Source organism: Cladophialophora carrionii (assembly GCF_000365165.1).
Source record: "Cladophialophora carrionii CBS 160.54 unplaced genomic scaffold supercont1.9, whole genome shotgun sequence".
Lineage (NCBI taxonomy): Eukaryota > Fungi > Ascomycota > Eurotiomycetes > Chaetothyriales > Herpotrichiellaceae > Cladophialophora > Cladophialophora carrionii.
In genome coordinates, this window is record NW_008481834.1 from 744643 (window position 1) to 765105 (window position 20463).

At 55.8% G+C, this 20463-nt stretch overlaps 7 protein-coding genes across 7 annotated transcripts; 5 read left to right on the forward strand and 2 right to left on the reverse strand.

Annotated features, from left to right (window-relative positions):
- Nucleotides 1–387: 387 nt before the first annotated feature.
- On the forward strand, nucleotides 388–2056 carry G647_09353 (uncharacterized protein; the record flags this gene model as incomplete). Its single annotated transcript, XM_008733656.1, has 7 exons — nucleotides 388–454; nucleotides 644–773; nucleotides 900–1045; nucleotides 1129–1239; nucleotides 1300–1391; nucleotides 1465–1842; nucleotides 1916–2056. The coding sequence occupies 7 exons, from the start codon at nucleotides 388–390 to the stop codon at nucleotides 2054–2056; spliced, it is 1065 nt and encodes a 354-aa protein (XP_008731878.1).
- A 656-nt stretch (nucleotides 2057–2712) lies between these two features.
- G647_09354 (uncharacterized protein) lies at nucleotides 2713–5636 on the forward strand (the record flags this gene model as incomplete). Its single annotated transcript, XM_008733657.1, has 2 exons — nucleotides 2713–5383; nucleotides 5491–5636. 2 exons carry the CDS (start codon nucleotides 2713–2715, stop codon nucleotides 5634–5636), a joined length of 2817 nt encoding a protein of 938 aa, XP_008731879.1.
- A 2053-nt stretch (nucleotides 5637–7689) lies between these two features.
- Nucleotides 7690–8427, reverse strand: G647_09355 (aspartyl/glutamyl-tRNA(Asn/Gln) amidotransferase, C subunit; the record flags this gene model as incomplete). Its single annotated transcript, XM_008733658.1, has 1 exon — nucleotides 7690–8427. One exon carries the CDS (start codon nucleotides 8425–8427, stop codon nucleotides 7690–7692), a length of 738 nt encoding a protein of 245 aa, XP_008731880.1.
- Nucleotides 8428–8842: 415 nt separating this feature from the next.
- Nucleotides 8843–9825, forward strand: G647_09356 (uncharacterized protein; the record flags this gene model as incomplete). Its single annotated transcript, XM_008733659.1, has 2 exons — nucleotides 8843–8999; nucleotides 9104–9825. The coding sequence occupies 2 exons, from the start codon at nucleotides 8843–8845 to the stop codon at nucleotides 9823–9825; spliced, it is 879 nt and encodes a 292-aa protein (XP_008731881.1).
- An 877-nt stretch (nucleotides 9826–10702) lies between these two features.
- On the reverse strand, nucleotides 10703–13133 carry G647_09357 (uncharacterized protein; the record flags this gene model as incomplete). The annotated part of the gene is made up of 2 exons (XM_008733660.1): nucleotides 10703–11641; nucleotides 11691–13133. 2 exons carry the CDS (start codon nucleotides 13131–13133, stop codon nucleotides 10703–10705), a joined length of 2382 nt encoding a protein of 793 aa, XP_008731882.1.
- A 2556-nt stretch (nucleotides 13134–15689) lies between these two features.
- On the forward strand, nucleotides 15690–16527 carry G647_09358 (protein GZF3; the record flags this gene model as incomplete). Its single annotated transcript, XM_008733661.1, has 2 exons — nucleotides 15690–15929; nucleotides 15985–16527. The coding sequence occupies 2 exons, from the start codon at nucleotides 15690–15692 to the stop codon at nucleotides 16525–16527; spliced, it is 783 nt and encodes a 260-aa protein (XP_008731883.1).
- An 877-nt stretch (nucleotides 16528–17404) lies between these two features.
- Nucleotides 17405–19362, forward strand: G647_09359 (uncharacterized protein; the record flags this gene model as incomplete). The annotated part of the gene is made up of 2 exons (XM_008733662.1): nucleotides 17405–18821; nucleotides 18983–19362. 2 exons carry the CDS (start codon nucleotides 17405–17407, stop codon nucleotides 19360–19362), a joined length of 1797 nt encoding a protein of 598 aa, XP_008731884.1.
- Nucleotides 19363–20463: the final 1101 nt, after the last annotated feature.

Below are 20463 nucleotides of genomic sequence, written 5' to 3' on the forward strand. Positions count from 1 at the left end.
GCTTGAGGGTCTTGATACTCGTAGAGCCTGACGATCAGGAAGACAGTCAGCACGGCCTAGCTAAACGCTACCGCCCGCTTATACGGGACTGGTCTGGGAGCGGTATGAAGCGCCCCAGTTGGCCGCATTGGCCATAACATCCAGACATACCGTTTCCTAGTAGGGCGGTCGGACGAGATTCCCCAAGGCCGGAACAAGCATACATATTAGATCTCGACGTCCGTCTCTGAGGTCTGAAAGGTGAACTGCGGTTATTCTCCTTCTCTGCTGCGAAACCGTTACGGGTCTATCTCTGGCACGTTGTATCGACCAACCAACTTCGACGCCCCTGAATTCGCGAACCCTAGTTTTTCATTGAGCACGGTTATTCCTCGAGGCAACGGCACGATGAAGGAAAGACCACAGCTCTCGGCTGGGGATTATCTCTCTTTGCTCCTCGCCATGACGAGATGCCGTACGTATTGCCAATCTCGTTGATCAGCTGGGTGCGGGCGTGCAAGCTCCTTTTCTCAACTGCATTTCCTTGTATTACGCCTGACGCTTCTTCTGCTTCTTCCACCAAGAACGGGGGTCAATTTCTTTCCCGCATGCAGTATATGTATATGCCGTGACTAACTTTTTGTTCTCGCCTTGGAATGAGCAGTTGGCGCATTGACATACTCGACCCTGACCGGTTGGGCGAGGGGCGAAGACTGCCCAAAGGCGTACAAGCGGCATGTCATCTACAGTGTGATGAGGAGTGCGTTCGCGGGATTGACGGTCAAGCAGTTCCAGTGAGTCTCCCCTGTCAATCGTCCGGCGCAGAGGGACCAACGACTCGTGCGATGCCCCTCCCCCCATTGTGGTTGTGTCGTTGTACTGTAGGACGAGACCTTGTGCTTACACATGTTCTGACGAAGGGCCGTCCAACCGACCACCTCGGAAGGGTACCAGACATTTTGCAAGAAGCAGAAATTCACGCCCGAGGTTGTCGAGTTGGAGCACGGTGCGACTGGATGCTTTTTGGGGCCCCAAACGGCCAAGAAGACGCTGGTCTGGTTTCACGGTATGCGTGGCACCCTTCTCTCAGCCGCGTTTGGCATCGACGTTCGATCGTTGGGGGAATCAGTCTGATTTGAAGTTCGACAGGTGGTGGGTATAATTTGGCAGCCTCGGATGAGCACTGGAGGATGCTGTGGGATTGGATTGAGCTGGTCAAGAACAATGGCGCGGAGCTGAGGGTGATGGTTCTCGAGTACGGTAAGGCGAGACTCCGTTTTACATCCAAGACAGGCAAGGGCGGCTGACTTGGACGTACAGAACTGGCGCCTTATGGTGTGTTTCCTTTGCAGCTCAAGCAGGCGGTTGCCTCGATCCAACACCTGCTGGACTCGGGCTTGCAGCCTTCCCAGGTGAGTGCTTAGCCACCCAGGCTTCGACCTCCACGAAATGGCCCGGAAAGTGCTGACCCCATGGTCTTTCTAGATTCTGATAGGCGGAGATTCGGCAGGAGGGAACCTCGCAACAGCATTCACTGCCCACCTGACTCATACTCACCCCAGTGTTCCCGCTATCAACCTGTCCAGCAACATCGGAGGGGCGCTCCTCGTGTCTCCCTGGGTCTGCTTCACCCAGGAACGAGCCTCGTGGAAGAGCAACCATAAGAATGACGCGCTCGACCCGGCGACGGTCAGAATATGGTCCGACAATTTCATGGGCAAGACGCCCAACGACAACTGGAGTCAGCCTGCCGAAGCACCGGCAGAGTGGTGGAAGGACTTAAAGGTGGATAACATCGCCATCACAGCGGGGGGGAACGAGGTGTTGAGGGACGATATTCGGGTCCTTGCTGAAAACATCAAGGTGAGTGAGCTCTCAGCCAGCAAAGGCACAAAATGTGCTGTGTGGGACTTGCGAGTTGACAATGGCCCGACAGGTCCATAATCCTCAGGTCGAATACTTCGAAGCGCCGGGAGAGGCGCATGATGCCATCATCGTGGATAAGGCGCTTGGATTGAAGGAGGATTTTGCTTCGGGGCAGTTCGTGCGCAAGTGGGTTCTGGCGAGGGTGAAATAGGGAGGACAAGGAAGAGATTGAGAGCGATGGCGACGGTGACAGCCACGACGGTATTTCGATCATTGTCAGTTGTCGTCGCCAGGATAGGCTGAGGCTCGAGACGGCAGAGGCAGAGGGTTGCACAACAACGTGGCTGCACCTCCCGCCGTCCTGCCACCCTCCACGCCGTTCTCACACTCCCTGGCACGGCGATAGGCAGAAGGAAATGCAAAGGCTGTGTGCTGGGACACGAAAGGTCGGAGCAGCGAATGAACCGTCGCGCATTTTACACGCTCCCCACGGTCCATTAATTACCATGAGCTTGGGACATCTGCCCTGCGCTGCCCTGCATTGCACCCACTGGGTCGTGCTCTCAGGCTCGCCAGTTACTTCTAATGGGCGGCTTGCAGTAAATCTCTCTCCCCCCCGGGCCTAAGTCAGATGCCCTTAAACGCCCCTGCGCCTCTGTTGGCCGTTCCCCCCTCGCCCCGTTGACCCCCAAATGATCGCCATCGCGTGAACACCACGGCCCTTTGCAGAATCCAGACCCTACAGCAACCCAATCGTTTACTGAGCATCCCTCTCCACCTGACTACTCGAGGTGAAAAGCCTTGCACCTTTCCGAGTCTGCGTTCCCTGCTGCTGCCAAAAGCAAATACACCGTCCATCCATGTCGAATGCGCGGGGTGCAGCCTCGCTATCCAGCCGGTCAAGACCATTCCTCTAGCTCTACTACGCGCCGCCTTCCATCCGAAGCACTTGGGACCATAGCGGGCCGGCCCTCGATCGAGCTCCAAACCCTCGACGCCCGTGGCAAGCACTCGCACGCAGCCAGGCGGCTCGAAAAACGACTCTCCAAACTCGAACAGCTCGCCGACCGAGACGAAGCCATGAAGTTCTCCCACAGCATTCAGTTCAACGCCGTGCCCGACTGGAGCAGCCACTACATCGCCTACAGCAATCTCAAAAAGCTCATCTACACTCTTGAGAAGCAAATCAACCGACCGCCGGGCGAAGCGCAGACACAGGAAGATGAGGAGAACACAGCGCTGCTGGGCGGATCCCTCGATCCGGACACCACGTTCAAGCGCATGCTGGACTCGGAGCTGGACAAGGTCTGCTCGTTCTATCGCTTGAAAGAGCTGGAGATCTTCGGCGAACTGGATCACCTGTTGAAAGATGCCGAGAACTATAAAGCCGAGACGCACGATCTGGACATGGACGCCGTGGTCGAAGCGGAAAATCGAAGGAAAGCCCAGCGCTCGTCGAGTATCTTCAACGTCCCCTTCCGACGGAAGCGAAGAACCTCGACCATGAGCATCAGCTTCGAGGAGCCCGAGGGCGACGACAGCGATAGTGACGCCGAGGACAGTGCCGCCATGATCAAGAGGAAGAAGCCGTCGACGGGGAGGCCGAGGAGTAAATCCGCCTGGGACGGCGAGGCATCGGCCCATTCGGCCATGGCTGATTCGCGCGAGGACCTGAGATCGCCTGATTCACCGACCTTCATGAGGAGGCGGCCGAGTCTTGCCATGGAGTTGGAGGCTTCCGAGCCCGGTCAGTTGTCAGCACTGTACGACTCGGGCATCAATCTGAAAAAGCGGACAATCAGCCTCTACGTCTCGCTGTGTGAGCTGAAGTCGTTCATTCAGCTGAACCAGACGGGCTTTAAGAAAGCCGCGAAGAAGTACGACAAGGTGTGCAACCGCGACATCCGGAAGGACTACATGGAGAAGTCGGTCAATCCGTCATATCCCTTCCAAGAGAAGACCATGGTCCATCTGGACGAGAACATCGCTAAGATCGAGAAACTCTACGCCGACGTCGTCACGAAAGGCGACCAGGCCATGGCCAGGAGAGAGCTGCGTCTCCATCTGCGCGAGCATGTCGTCTGGGAACGAAACACCGTGTGGCGCGAGATGATCGGCATTGAACGGAAAGCTCAAGCGGCCAACTTCGGTATCAGGCAGACTCTGCTGGGCGGGGTGCAAGATCCGTCCAAAGCCCGATTACAAGGCGATCGCGAAGCCATCGAGACCAAGGAGTTCGTCACCCCGGTCGGACGCTACAGGTGTCCGAAGTGGCTCTTCAGCGGCACCTTCTTCGCCTTGGTCGGCATCCTCGCGATATTCCTGGCCCTGCTGTACGTGCCGATCATGAAGAAACCCGAACAGCAAAACTGTCTGGCCATGTTGGTCTTTGTTTCCCTCCTCTGGGCCACGGAAGTGATACCCCTGTTCGTCACCTCGCTGCTCATCCCCTTCCTCGTGGTCGTCCTGCGGATCATGCGCTCGGACGACAAACCCCATCAACGACTGGACTCGAAAGCGGCGACCAAGGCCGTGTTCGCAGCCATGTGGACGCCCGTGATCATGCTCCTGTTGGGAGGCTTCACCATCGCGGCCGCACTTTCGAAATACCACATTGCCAAGATGATGGCCACGTTCGTGCTCAGCAAGGCTGGCACCAAGGCCCGCAACGTGCTGATCACGAACATGTTCGTGGGCATGTTTCTGAGCATGTGGATCTCCAACGTCGCGGCCCCGGTGCTGTGTTTCAGCATCATTCAACCCATGTTGCGCAACCTACCCAGCGACAGCGATATGTCCAAGGCGTTGATACTGGGGATCGCACTGGCGAGCAATATCGGCGGAGCAGCCTCCCCGATCGCCAGTCCCCAGAACATCATCGCGCTGCAGAACATGAAGCCCGCGCCGAGCTGGGGGGTGTGGTTCTTCATTGCGCTCCCGGTGTGCATATTGAGCATTGTGCTCATTTGGCTGCTATTACTCGTCACCTTCAAGCCCGGCAAGGGCACGACAATTGTCCCGATCCGCCCCATGAAAGACCGTCTGAACGGCGTCCAATACTTCATCATCTTCGTCACCTTGGTCACCATCGTCTTGTGGTGCACGAGCCACCAGTTGGAGAGTGTGTTTGGAGACATGGGCGTCATTGCGATCATCCCCCTGGTTCTCTTCTTCGGCACGGGCATTCTCACGAAAGAAGACTTCAACAACTTCTTGTGGACCATCATCATCCTCGCGGCGGGCGGATTGTCGCTCGGTCGCGCCGTGTCGTCCTCGGGCCTCTTACACACCATCGCCCGCTCCATCACGGAACAGGTCGACAACCTGTCCATCTACGGCGTCCTGGTCGTGTTCGCGGCCTTGGTCCTCGTGGTCGCCACCTTTATTTCCCACACGGTGGCCGCGCTGATCATCCTGCCCCTGGTGCAGCAGGTCGGCCAGGGGATGAAGGAACCGCATCCGAATCTACTGGTCATGGGCGCGGCGTTGATGTGCAGCGCTGCCATGGGGTTGCCGACGAGTGGATTTCCAAACATGAGTGAGTTTACTCTTGCTCCTTTTCTTGTGGTGTCTCTTATCACGCGACTCCTAAACTCCCTGAATTGACTCTGTATACTTTACTAACCTCGCGCGTGTCACTCACAGCTGCGATCATGATGGAAGTCCCCGAAACAGGCGTGCGGTATCTGCGCGTCAAGCATTTCTTGACCAGAGGCGTGCCTGCGTCAATCATCACCTTTGCGATCGTCATCACCGTGGGATACGGTTTGATGATGGCGGCTGGACTTTGATGGTGTCGCGTGTAATCTCGTTTCTGGACAAACATTGCCTGTTGATCGCCGGATAGGTACCTAAGGATGTATTGTATTTCTCCGGGCTTCGATACGTACGTGCGTACAGGCAGGCAAATAAGCATATGAACAAACAAACGCCCATCATCATGCGAGCATGTGTACGTTATACATAAAGGGCTGTATACCGGGAGACGTATGCTGCATAATAAGTACGGAGTACCAAGTACTAAGTACCAAGGTCTAAGTACCAAGTACTTTAATCGCACAACGCGGTCATGTCCTCGCGAGTGGTTTCCCTCTACCTAACATTTCTATTCCGTTTCCTATGGCTATTATCGTTCCTATCGCCGTTCCTATTCCTATTCTATTGCCGTTCCCATTTATATTCCTTTCCAAGTTCCCACTTCTCTACGCTCTGATTTCGACCCTCCGTTCAAGGGCGTACAAGTATGATCTCGAGCTGGCCCGGCTCGAACAGCGTCACACGGTCCAGGGCATTCCAACAAGGTTGATTCATGTGCTGTGCTGTGCTTGGCTTGGACGAGCCCGAATCTGAAAGTAAGAAGGTATTATGTACTGTATACTGTGTACTGAGTATAGTGCTGTGTATGTGTACTGTAGAATCGACACTATAGATAGGTGTCATGTACTGAGTACAGTTGTACACTGTAGGGTAGAATCGACACTCTACATACGTATCACGTACTGTACACTCTGCAGTAGAAACTTGAATACCCAAGTAGTTTTCATGGCGTTATTAGTGCGATGGCGATGGCGAGGGCGATGACATGTTCCGTATTGATCGATCTTGCCATCGACTTCCGCCGTGCGTGGCTCACTCACTACCTACCTGGCTGGCTACCTGCCTGCCTGCCTGGTTAGGAGGAGACAATAGTGTACCAGTACTCCATACATTTTGACTTCTCTTTCCTTTCCTTTACATTCCATACCTCTTGCGACAGGATCAGGCATTGGACAACAGGTCAGTCTCACTTACAGTACCGTTACCAATTTGGACGGGGCTTAGGGTCAATGGTACAGGAGTCGCAAAACACAGTCCTTCTCTATTCTTAAATCTCGATATGAGTTGCTGAATGCCAGCTGTGGTCTGTGGAACCATGGGAGTTTCCCTCCGTACGATGGCCTCAGGTAGTTGTAGAAACGGCGGAGCGGATTCTATACCAAGCTAATTGGTGGCTTCGCCGCGCCAATGCCTCGATATGCCACACCCTGGTTGGTCGCCTTGGAACAGTTTCGACATGCCACCGGGCTCATAGATTCTGGAGATCCGCCTGTACATCTGTCTGTCGTGTACATGACAGATGGGCTCGATTGACTTCCAGCAGGAGAAGAGGACTCCATTAGGAAGAGGGGGATTATACCCTTTTCATCGGCCAAATTCCCTTGCTTCCCACTCGCTTCGATACCTTCACAACCATCCACTTGCTCAGCAGGGTGAAGAGACCGGGCATCGAGCCATGACAGTCCGATTGTCTATCCCTGACTTATATGTTCTCATCACTATAACTTCGCTGTTGGTCGGCCCGCGAGATTTGCCTTTCTGCAAGAACAACGGTTCTGGACGAATCGGTATTTTCTGGGAATATTGTCGGCTTGACATTGTTGTGGTTGGGTGGCCGGCTCTTCTTCTCAGACACGTCACCATTCATACCTTGTGGTGTTTGTGGTGGCGTTGGATTCAAACACCTAGGTAGACATGACATGATGAAGTCAACTGTTCTCTCTCGGCCGATGACACCAAACCTAGAAAAATCAGAACCGGTTGTGTCCGGTTTTCTCACAAACTCGGGCCCGAATCTGTCTTCCTTTTGACTGTTTTTGACACTCAACAAGCGACAAATTTTGTCAAGGCTGATGGTAGCCTGTTCGTGGATGAATAGTGTACGACCGAAAGGTGAGGGTGAAGACGAGGTTCTCTGACGGTGCCCAGCTGCAGAGAAGCCTCTATCAGCTTTCAACGCCGCAGTCGAATGGTTCGTGTCTCGAAATGCCTCGTCTCAAAGCTCCAGTCGTTGGTGGTCCAGCTGTCTCACTCATCCTTAATGCTCTTGTCGTTTTCTTGACCGGCAGGACCATCCTGCCTTCTTTTCACGAAGAAAAATCTGCCCATCCTTCGAGTCTCAGCACCTTCCCCTGTGGCCCACGGATCCTCCACCTTGGACCACGCGATAGGGTCCTCTCTCCATGGCTGGCTATCAGGGGAAAAACTCGTGACTTGATACGTGTCCCTTCTCCGCCGAATGGTACCGTTCTTTCCTTTCTTTACTTCCAGAGCCAGGTATTCAGCCAGTTTCCCCCGTGTGATTGTTTGTTCCCGTCTATGCTCCGAGGTCTCATCGCGAATCGCCACAAGAGGTTGTACACCGGTGGTGTCCACCTTTTGGATCTCCTTGACAAAGTGCACTTGATCGCGGAGGTCACGCAGCATTGCGTTCTCTTCTGCTATGGACTTGGGCAACGGCAGCGCGGAGAGTTTGAGGAGGTGGTGTAGTTTGTCTCTTGTGATTTCTTCTTCTGCTTCGGCTTCATATGCTGGCGTAGATGGTTGCTGCGATTTCAAGTTGGAGCCGTCGCGTTCTTCACGTCGAGGTGGAGCGGGAGGCAACAACGAAGCCACAGACCAGGTCGGCGTCTCAAGGAGGGATTCTATCTCCGGGGAGAGGTCGATTTTCTTGACAAGGCGGAGTTCCTTCTCTCTTGACGGGCTGGTTATGGGACCGCAGAGAGCGGTACGGATGCTGAACGTCTGACGAGGCAGACGAGGCATGGTTTGCGTCTACTGTAGGACTGCCTCGCATCCCACTGGTCATGCTTGCTCCTGTAGACGTGAAGACGGCCGTCCAGATCGAGGTACAAATGTTTGATATTAAAGCGGCATGGTGACGTCGATCCCGATAGGCTTCCGCTCTGACTTTGGCGGGGCTCCCAAGGCTCCTGGTCTCCCCCAGGATGCTGTCTACAGTCTGCGGTCTGCGGTCTAGCACCATAATTCGGTCCATCAATCGAACGTCTAGAAAGACAGATATACGGTCAGTCCGGGCGGCCCTCCAACGTCAACCCTTGCTACGCTCCGTCTAGACAAGACATTCCGCCATCTAAGGGGATACAGATTGCTCCCTCCCACTTCCCATTCACCTAACCCACCTATTCCCCCTCTCGTCTCCGTTCAGCTACCTTTCACCATGGCTCAAGATCCTCGAGTACTGTTACAAAAAGCCGACAAGGCAGCCCAGGGCGCAACCGGCGGCTTCAGTCTCTTTGGCGGACGAGGCGAGAAATGGGAGAACGCCGCAGATCTATACACACAAGCCGCGAATGCCTTCCGGGTACAAAAGCAGAGTAAGCGCCCCTATCCTTGCCGCATTATATCCCACACAGTTGCCTCCCATGGACAATCCAGACATACAAGCAGGCAGATGCACTGACCATTCCGTCTCACGCAGACCTCGAAGCCGGTAAAGCTTTCGAGAAAGCGGCCTCGATCCAACAGTCGAAACTCAACGAACCCGACGACATGGCCAACACGCTTACCGAAGCGTTCAAAGTGTACAGAAAGGAGTCGCCTCAAGACGCGGCCCGCGTGCTCGCGACGGCAATCCAGCACTACACCTCGAAGGGCAACTTCCGGCGGGCGGCCACGCACCAGCAGAACCTGGCCGAAGTGTACGAGATGGAGATCGGCGACCAGAAGAAAGCACTCGAAGCCTACGACACGGCGGCGCAGTGGTACGAGTCGGACAACGCCGAGGCGCTCGCCAACAAACTGTACCTCAAGGTGGCCGACCTGGCGGCCCTGGAAGGCGACTACCAGAACGCGATCCAGAAACTCGAGACGGTGGCCAAGTCGAGCTTGAACAACAACCTCATGCGCTGGTCCGTCAAGGACTACTTCCTCAAGGCGGGCATCTGCTACCTCGCGGCCGGCGACCAGGTGGCCACCAGGCGAGCACTGGAGCATTTCAGGGAACTGGACGGCAGCTTCGCCAGCACGAGGGAGAACATGCTGCTGACGGACCTGGTAGGCTGCGTGGAAGAAGGCGACCAGGAGGCCTTTACCGATAAACTGCTCCAGTTCGACCAGTTGAGCAAGCTGGATAAGTGGAAGACGACGTTGTTCCTGCGGGTCAAGAACGCGATCGAGAAGGAAGAGGAGGATTTCTCGTAAAGCTCCGCAATGAACGGACACGATCAGCCGTCGGCTTTGCACGTCGTCGTGAAGCCAAGCTCGAGTTTGCGTGGTGCTCACTCACCGCATGCGTGTGTCATCGTGGGGCACGTTGAAGCATTGATCACACCGCTTCGCGGCAACACCAACTTGGTACACGTATATACCGTTACTAGGTACCGTATATGGTATTTCATACGCGTGGAGCGATACAAAGCAAATACCGACACAAACCCTCGAGGATGGGAATGACGGCGTGATTGGTGGCGGCGTTTCGCATGACTCTTGTGGAAGACAATGGGACCTGAGAGCTGAGACCTGAGGACCGGAGGACCTGAAATCTCAGGCAGGTTCATACCTTGTAGCGTCGTTAGTCACAGAAGACCATCTCGTACCGTTCCTCTAGAGCAGCTACCTGTCGCGGTACAGTAGTGAATGTGAGATTTCCCGCAACATCAGCGCCAGCCAAGGCTTTATTTCTTTATACGTGCTTTTCACGGGACGGACGTGCCCCTTTCTTCAGCGACTACTGACCGAATGCCGCTACTTGTAATCAATTCGACCTCGAGCGACGTCGAGTGACGGAAGCCCCGGCCATGCAATAAATCTACCTCTCCCAATGCAGTCGTATCGTGACATGCAGGCTTTACTTCTGCTTTTCAGGGCAAGTGCCGGCCCAGCCCAGCCCAGCCCGGTTGTGTTCTCGGTATATCGTTCTATAGCGAAACCAATCCGTCGAACCGAATGCCAAAGGAGGTATAATGCGCAGGTGGGCACGGACATGGACTTCTTTTGCATGGCCCCCTTCTGTCCATGCTCTTCGTGTACTGTATATCGTGACGTCGCAAGTCTCGCGGCTCTACGCCGTCGCGCCTGACTAACACCACGTGAAGAAAGGCTTCTTGCTTTTCACCGTCTCCAATCGCTCGACAATCACCTTTCTCTTGTGCGTATTGTCCAGATCACTCGCCGCCGCGTATCCCAAGTCGCCCTCGTCGAAATCATCGCCCTCATACACCATGGTGGGGGCTGACTTGTGGTGTTTGGCACCAAACGCGCTTCTCGTGGACATGGATCTCTGCCTACGAGATCGATCCTTGTGTGATGGCGAGGCGTTACTGTTAGAGGCCTGGCGAGGGAACTCGAAGCTGAAGCGCGCTTTGTGCCTCGGCCGGGCCGGGAGGGTGGCGGACTGTTGGTGGCCCAGACTGCCGTGAGCTTCACGCGCGTAGTCGAGGGAGTCGAACGCGGGCGCCGTGCTGCTCAGTCCGTCTAGGTCGGAGGACGCATGGCCGAGGTCTGCGGCACTGTCCTCACGCGTGAGGTCAAAGCGATGTGGATTGGGTAGTTCGGTGGTTGGAGAGCCGAGAAGGTCGAATTGTGGTTGTCGAGGCGGAGCAGACCCGTAACTGGCACCGATGTCCATTTCTTCTTGTTGCGGGCGGTCGTGGCGGGCTTTGTGGCGGCTCATCTCGGCGGACGGGACACGCATCGGTATCGCCACGGGGACGTCCACGAGATCGTCCCACACGCATACCCTCGTACGGCGAGTCAGCTCGAGAGGACCGTGGTCCTCTTGCTTCAGGGTTTCAACGACGTTCCAAGCCTGGCCTTTCATCACGGCTATCTGCCGCGCGAACATGCTCTCTTTGAAGTCCGAGTCGAGCGCGAACACTCGTCGTAGAGCCATTTGAGTCTCACTCCACCACGCTGTGGACGTCAACAGAGGGAGGAAATGTTCTCGTGTTTTCTTTGAAAACGGCTGACCGATTAAGGACACCGGCAAGAACAACCAGCCAAAAGGAAAGCTGCGCCACTACATCGTGAGTTAGCATTGGTTAAGAAGCGAGCAGCTTGATACATACAGCATCAGGATGCTTCCAGGGCCACGACAAACTGTTGTCGATGGCCCCGAGCGTGATCGAGCATTGCGGCTCATGTGCATTTGAAGGCGTCCCTGACCGGCTCTCCATGGCCTCGTACCTCTTGTAGGGCCTCGAAGTATTGGACTCGGGTCGTTGCGGGTTGATATGCGGACTGACTGACTGTGGGCGTAAAGGGGCATCTCCATTCTCGGTCGTATGATTCGCTTTCGGGGGCTCTGCGACGATGGACACCTCTTCCGTCTTCCAATCGATCTTGATCATCCAGTTGTCCAATCCTCTATCCGTGTTCCGCATGATGTAATCTAAGATGACAAGCTTCTCCAGCTCTTCTCGGAACGCTTGTCTGAGGACGGGCGTCCAGCGAAATTTGGGCGTGTTTTCCAATGGCGGCGGTGAGACTACCCGAGGTGCCTCTTCCTCTTCTTCGTCGTCTGAACCTCGACCACCTGGAATGCAATTGCGCAAATGGCGCCTTTTCCGCTTCGACTCCACATCTGCTCGAAACTCGGTTCCTTGATCAGGCCAGGGGTTCTCTCGGAGGAAGATGTTGGCATCTTTGAAACCCTTCAGGAAAACCTGAAAGCTACCCGGTTTAGCCGGCAGGCCTCTCTTTCCACTCCACGTGCTGCGCCTTTCCCAGAAGTCGTAGTAGAAAACCTTCGAGGATAACCAGACGACATCCGTGTAAGGTACGATATATGTCCGCAATTGGTTGTCCAGAACATATGCAGCGGCTTCGGAGACGTAGGATAAGTTGGGAATCAGACATGCTCGGCCGAAGGCGAAGGGGAGCAGATTCCGGTGTAGCCATTTCGTCCACTTGGGATTTCTCGAAGCGTAGGGTTCTTCGTCCTTGGGCTTGAACACTCCGACGACCTTGCCCTCGCTATTCCGCGCAAAGTAACTGCCCGAGCTCCCTTGTGAGATCATCTTCGGGTGTGTTCCCAGTTCAATTGCGACCCGGACGCTCTCGACAATGTCGTCAAACTGCGTCTTCGTCATTCGGTCCGTCTCTGCGGCATTGTAGGCGGCCAGCTGCGAAGCCGTGTATGGACGGATGTCTGGGGGAGCTTGGAAGACGGAATGGTGAATCTCCAGCTGCTCTTCCTCCTGTGTCTTGCCCTTGACCGAGCTGATCTTGAACTTGGATGCGATCTCTTCTGCCCATCTCTCGAGTCTGGCATTTATTGCCTTGATATCCACCCCCGATGAATTACTTCGAACCCTGCGCATCGGTCGCTTGCGGGAGTCGTGATGGCGCATCGACTCGCGCGGCGCAGGTTGAATGGAGGCATACCGTGTCAGCAGTGGTGATGGATTGTTGATTTCTTCCTCATCTCCCGAGTTCTCATCTCCCAGGGGCTCGTCTTCATCTGCCTGGGCCAGGCGGGCGTAGCCTGAAGTCCCTCGGTGTCGAGGCATGACGCGGATGACGGGGACGTAGAAGGGTGAAAGGGAGGAGAGGATTTACAATCGTCGAATTGGCTTCACATGCTGGCACATTTGCTGCTATGAGACTGTGCGTCTAGAATGAACAGGCAGATGTAAACTGCTCAGGGCAACCACGTGGAATCATACACAGAATGACGGAGTCTCTTAGTTGAGATTCAAGCCAGGTTCTTGGAAACTTTGTCTGCAAGGCTTCGGGCAGCGCCTCGGGCGACCGCGAACCGAGAGTCGCGCACTATTGCAGCACAGGTTCATTATTGGTCTGAAATGAGAGGTTCTATGCACGCGAGACTCAGATCAGTCGAGAGCAACGTCAGCACCAATGCGTCGGTCTGATCATATCGCCGGTGGTTGTGAAGACTGTCCTGCCGATAGGTGCAGTCAGGCAGCTCTCAAACAATTAAGCAAAAGGAGCACGTTCCAGGATGCAGCCACCCCCATCCTGAGGTTCTTGTAGAGGGTTCTGCGAGTATCCATCAATGACCCGCCAGGACTGGCGATGGAGCTTTTCAGTCTCGACCGACATGACTGGCGAAACACGAGCCTGCCGGTAGCAGAAAAGGCTGGCGAGATATCTTGCTGACATTTTCCTCCCTTGCGTGTCTCGGCGAGCTACATGCTACATACGTGCTGTCTCGGTTCTGTGGGGGTGATAGGTATGACATGCTTGGAGTGAACATTGAATATAAAAGTCCAGATTCGCAGGCCATAGTGCTAGAGGTCTGAAGGGCCCAGAGCACGGCGCAGAAGGTTACCAATTAATTAACCGCAGGACTGAAACAGCCACGTCTATAACAGCCACAAGCACCCCTAGGAGGATTCCCCTAGGGTTGGCGAGTCATCAGCCACAGTCATGCCTGGCATGGCGCCTTGATCGTCACTATTATCCAACGTCCATCGACTTGCGCAAGACTGGCGCCGTCAAATCTCGGACAGCGGGCCGTGATCGACCATCCACGCATGACCTCGTCGGCGCCCACGGTGCGTATTTCCGCTTAGGAGAGAACCACAATAGGAGGCTGTCGATTGACATGGCGAGTCGCAAGGCCACAGGGCACTCGAGGCGCTTGCAGCGCGGTTCCGTTTCGAGCTTCGCGAGCATTGGACGCCAACGTCACTTCATCTAAGAGTACTCCGTACACCATGGACTCTGGACGATACCGGTGCGATTGCCCGTTCCAAGGAGATAATTCAAGCGGCTATTGCCGCTTCAAGCAAAGTCACGTCGTTTGACTGTGCCACAGGCGCGATACAAAAGGGGCACGTCGGAAGCCGGCGTACTCCACCGCGAGATTGGACAATCTCTTTCATCTTCCCCAGGTTTGCTAACGTGCCAAATCAGGGCCACCTCGCCATTCTTCGTCGCACAGGGACAACATGCGGGTCAATTCAAAATTCATTCCAGAGCTTCGGTCAATAGTGACTGAGACCGCATCATTGGAAGCCACGCGGGAACAATCGAGCACGGAAATGATCGTCTTGCATCGTCGAGCAGAGTGGCATTCTACCAGGGTGCGAGGTTGATCTCACCCATTGTATCCATCTTCAAGACATGGGCGCAATTAGACGTGCTCTTAGCCTCATCGGCGGGACCAGCATCTTCCTCGCCGGCTAGGATCCCTCGCCTTGTGATCCCCCTGAATCTAGCATGGTATTGGGCAGTCCAAAACCCGCGAGGCTCCCGTATCGATAGAGGTTCACGGTCTCGTCGATAACAATCCCTCTCCTTATCGAGGTCACTCTTGTCGTTATATCATCGTGGCTCAGTTGAGTGCCTGCGGCATTCAAGAAGATCGTTGAGCATCACACCGGCGTCCTCCTACCAATCCCCACCCGCAGAGACCACGGTTTGGTCTCACCTCATTGAACACGGCGTCCGCAGTTGCACCACCGCTCTTTCGGGCCACCCTCGACCCTACATACCGGCCGCCGTCGACGCCGCTGAGCGACTCGCGATTGGAAGGATACAGGACAGACTATCAACGAAGCAGCTCGCCTCTGCCGCCGTCGGCCGTGTATGGGAGGGATATCTCCCGTCCGGCGTCCACGAATCTCCCGTACACGGGTGGTCAATTCGTCAACCAACCACAGTACCACGCCAGGAGCGCGAGCGTCAACCTCAGCCGGGAGTACAATTCCGAACCGCGACTGTCATTACCAGGTCTGTCGGCTTTAACAGCTCTGGCAGCTGCCGCCACGCCGGCACCGCCTGTGAGGTACGCACACCGTGAAAGAGCGAGGAACCGCGGATGAGGGCGTCACGAAAGCTGACCGGACGGCAGATCGTTCTCCAGTAGCAGCTATGGATCACAACTGAGTTACACGGGCGCGATGCCAGCGGTGCCAACACCTGGCATTGCGGGAAACGCTCCAGTAAGTCATTACAGCGCCTCTGGTTCTGCCAAGCCACCGCGGTCCCCCAATCACGTGATCCTGCCTCCACCTCCGCGCGCTTCGCCTCGTCATTTCTGTCTGAAGTCTTATCGTTATCGCAATGCTCCCGCATCTTCTTTTCACCGAAGGCTGGCAATGGCCTCGATTGCAATAGCAAGCGCTGACCCGACCGCACCCTTACAACAGCCTGTGTGCCAGAACTGCCAGACCTCTACGACACCGCTATGGCGGCGAGACGAGTCGGGTTCGGTGCTCTGCAACGCCTGCGGCCTGTTCCTCAAGCTGCATGGCCGCCCGCGACCCATCAGTCTCAAGACCGACGTGATCAAGAGTCGCAACCGCGTCAAGACTGCCACGCAAGGTCCCAAGAAGAAGGTGAGAACGTCGCGACCCGGTTTGAAGAGAGCTGCTCAGCTGACGCGAATCGCAGTTCGAGCAGAATGGAGGACAGGCCTCCGTCACCGACAACATGAACCCACATCGGCGAGTATCGCAGATGGCCGCTTCGGTCGCTTCTGACCGGTCGCAATCACCTATTTCGCGAACTGGTACTCCGGGCGCCCAGCACGATCCGAATATCGCCCCTCAACACCTCTTTGACGGGGTCACCGCTCTCGCTGATGCCCACTACAGCAATGGCATTCCCACCGACCCCGCCCTTCAACTCAGCCAACCTCCTCCCGCAGTTGCCGCCTTGAGCAACGGTCAACACGGCGCCGCTCCCATGACTTACGATGACCTCGTCGGGCTCACCAACAGCCTTCGAACGCGAGTCTCCGAATTAGAAGTCATCAACATGGTCTACCACGACAACGAGTCGAACCTGTGCCGCGAACGGGACCGAGCCCTGCAAGAACGAGACGAATACAAGCGCAAAGCCGAGGAGCTGGAAAGACAATTGCTGGAGGGCCAGGCTAATGACGAACACGTTGCGAAGAGACCACGACTTTCACCAGATGCCCAGGCCTCATGAGACTCGGAGCCGCGCTCTGCCACGATTGCTTCTGCTGTCATCAGTGATACCCAAATGCACGAATTTTTTTGGGATTCTTGACGTGGTGAATATCGGTTCGGCGTCGTAATTAATAGATGGTGGGCACCGGACTGGCCATCGTGGCGTTATACAAGGGAGTCGTGCATGGGGGGATTATGACCACTACTAGACGTGAGCTTCAGCGTCAGCATGAGCAGCATCCACTGGCACAAGATACGACCAGCATGGATGCGAAGAGATCCAAAAAGTATTGAGTGAATAATTGGGAGGCATTGTCGATATCTTACGAGCTAGTTAATGTGTTGCAAATCGAATCGAAATGGTTGGCCGATAACGACAGTCCGTGTCGGCTTGTTTTCGCCCTGTCGTCGCTGCAATTCTACCGCTTCCACCTGCGTTGCCGCTCGCTCCCTAGGGTAGAGACTGTTTGCCTACGTCCTCTGCACCCGTCTAGCCTGATACCACTACGGGGTTTTCAAGTATTCAAGCTGGACGGTCCCTGTCTTCAGCGCCCCGTACCCCACCGCTGCCCGCCCCCCCCCCCCCCCCCCCCCCCCCCAAGCCAGTCGGCTATTCGCGGTCGCGATGTGAACCCCGACTCCATCAGCCTTGCCCGAGGTCTATCTCGAATCTCACACCAACCTGTAGCAGCTGTTCTTCGCTTTCCCAATGCCCAATCCAGGCGCCCTGGCTCGGAGTGTCGCCACGTCTCCGGACTGACTCTGCGCTTCTGTGCCACGCGAAGACAAGCTGACGCTTATATTAACGACAATTCGACATCAAATGCAAGCAGTTCCTCAATGCTCGACTCCCGGCTGAATTACAGTACCATCAACAAAAGTCAACAAGTCCTGCTATGGCTTCCTCTGTCCCAGTCTCTCCTTTACGTCTCCCCTCGTCATTCAACTTCGCAACAGATGTGGTGGAATACTGGGCGAAAAAGGATCCCTCGCACGTCGCCCTCTACTGGACCGATCAATCATTGTCCACGACCAAGCAACTGACCTACAGCCACTTCGCGCGCCAGTCGCAGCGCATAGCATCACTCTTCACCTCACTGGGCATCAAGCAGGGCGACACCGCCATCGTCATCTCCCCGCGGATCCCCGAATGGTGGGAGATCGGCACAGCATGTCTGCGCGCCGGCGTGGTCATGTGTCCATGCACAACGCTGCTCGTGGACAAAGACATCGAATACCGGCTGCAAGTCTCGCACGCCACCACCTTCATCGGCGATTCCACCTCCGTGGCCAAATGCTTGCAGGTCCGCTCAAGATGCCCCAACCTGCGCACCATCATCCAGCTCGACGGCACTGTATCATCACCAGCAGCAGCAGAAGCGGGGGTAGTAGACTTCCACGCGGCGCTGGACAAGATCCCCTCGGACGCGACATTCGCCGTGCCCAGCTCCCTGGGCCCTAAATCGCCGGGCATGATCTTCTTCACGTCCGGCACGACGGGGCCCCCCAAAATGGTACTGCACACGCAGACGTCATACCCACTCGCGCACGCCCTGACGGGGATGCACTGGCTGGACCTCTCGCCCGGCAAGATCTACTGGAACCTGTCGGAGCAAGGATGGGCCAAGGCCGCGTGGGCGTGGCTGTCGACGTGGAACTGCGGCGCCACGCTGTTCGTGCACGACGACCGGCTGGCGTTCCACCCGCGCCGCACGCTCCAGGTGCTGAACCGGTTCCCCATCACGACGCTGTGCGCGCCCCCGACCGTCTACAGACAGCTGGTCCTGGATGAGAACCGGCGGTTCTTCGCCACAGCCGAGGGCAGACCGAGGACGCTGACACACTGCTGCGGCGCGGGGGAACCGTTGAACGAGAGCGTGGTGCGCACGTGGAAGGAGATGACGCACGGGATCGAGATCTTTGACGCCTACGGCCAGACCGAGACCATCGTCGTGTGCGCCAACCAAAAGGTCAACAAGGTCAAGCCGGGCAGCATGGGCAAGCCCGTGCCGGGGGTGCCGCTCGTGGTGGTCGACTCGGATGGCAACATCACGCAGCCGGGTGTCGAGGGAGACATTGCCATTACTATTGAAGGGTCGGGGTCGGGTAACGACGATGGGCAGCACTCCTTCTTCGGCTTCTTCGAAGGATATATCGACAAATCGACGGGAAAGGTGGACAACAAGATCAAGACCCTCGCAAATGGGAAGAAGTTCTTCCTGACTGGGGATAGGGCCGCGCGGGACCAGGACGGATATTTCTGGTTCGTTGGTCGGGCCGACGATGTGATTAACTCAGCGGGCTACAGGATAGGTGAGTGGAAGCGAAGCAAGCAAAGCAAAGCAGAGCAGAGCAGAGTGAAGCCTAGCAGCCTCAAGCACCGCAAAGCCAAATCCCAAAACCCCCAAAACAGAAAACCCCAAAACTAATGCGAATGCTAATACTAATGCCAACTAATCGCCGCCGTCGTCCAGGTCCCTTCGAAGTCGAATCCACACTCAAATTACACCCCTCGGTCGTCGAATCCGCGGTCGTCGGCTCTCCAGACCCGACCCGCGACGAAGTCGTCAAGGCGTTCGTCGTGCTGACGGACAGCGCGGCGTCGCGCATCACCAAGGCAGAGACCGACGCTGACGCAGCCGCTGCCGCCCTGACGCGCGAACTCCAGGACTTCTGCAAGCGCAACGCCGCGCCGTACAAGTACCCGAGACGGATCGAGTTCGTGGACGCCGCGTTCCTGCCCAAGACTATCAGCGGGAAGATCAAGCGGGCCGAGTTGAAGATGTTGGAGAGGAGGCGATATCAGGAGGGGGAGCGGGCGAGGGCGGGGGCGGGGGCGAGCGCGAAGTTGTAGGTACATAATGGCATGGTAGATAGGTAGCTAAGTAGCTAAGTAAGTATGGATACTGTGCTGTATGCTGTGTGCTTTATGTTGGATGCCGTGGCTATGGCTATGGCTATGTCTATGGCTAGAGTGCGGTACGTGTATGTGTACGCTACTTGTAGGTAACTCGCCGGTGGGATCAAGTTCGTTGACGACCGGAGTGAAGATCAGCGAGGTCACTCTTGGCCATATGTTGTCGAGGCCCAACCGATGCTATGACGATGACGATGACGATACATAACTTCCACTAATATCGTCCCACGCAAGATTTCATGAATCTCGTCGACGGAGACGCCATCTGGAAACGAACACGACGGGACAATTCCACAAGCATGCTCACGGCGCGGTCAAGAATGCGGTCTTTGCCCTCATAGACAGGATCGATCGTACCTGGAGAAATTGTTAGTGCCGACGTTGCTGAGAGCAGGGCCTTTGAGGTCGACCTCGTTCTGTTCGCCCCGGCTCGGTGGAAGCCTTGGGGCAATTCTTGTCAACTTCGAGGTCTGCCCTGCCAGGGTCGCCTTTGCAGAGGTGGTTTCCTTGATGGCCAGTCGTAGGTATGTCGTTGACGGTAGGCGACGTCGAGCAAGGAATGGTCACGAATTGGAGAAGTGAAGCCGTTCGGTTATATAGAGATCAGGGAACAGGTATGACTGCTCAAGCACCGAGACCAACTTCGTGAGACCTCCTGTTTCTGTAGTTCCAGAGTGTCTTGTCTCAAGGAAAGGGGAGAAATGAGGCTGCACAGTCGTTGAAGTCCTTGGGGGACTCTGAACGGTAAGTGTCTACCTGGTAGGCGTGCCAGACGGCACTGGTAGCGCTAGGCCGCACATGACAGCCTCGAAGACCGTTTGTAATGTAGGGACCGGCGAGTGAATCATGATAGGGAACCTTTTTGCCTTCTTGGGATGAGATTCGACTGCCATACAACATTGTGCATTCCGTACATCATCTGTACGTATGATTGACGAGGTGTCTTGAGAAAAATTACCCCTGCCGCGCCTGAGGCTCGGCCATAACCGTCCACCTTTGCCCGCGACTGAGAAGCGTACAATAGATAAACTCATCCCT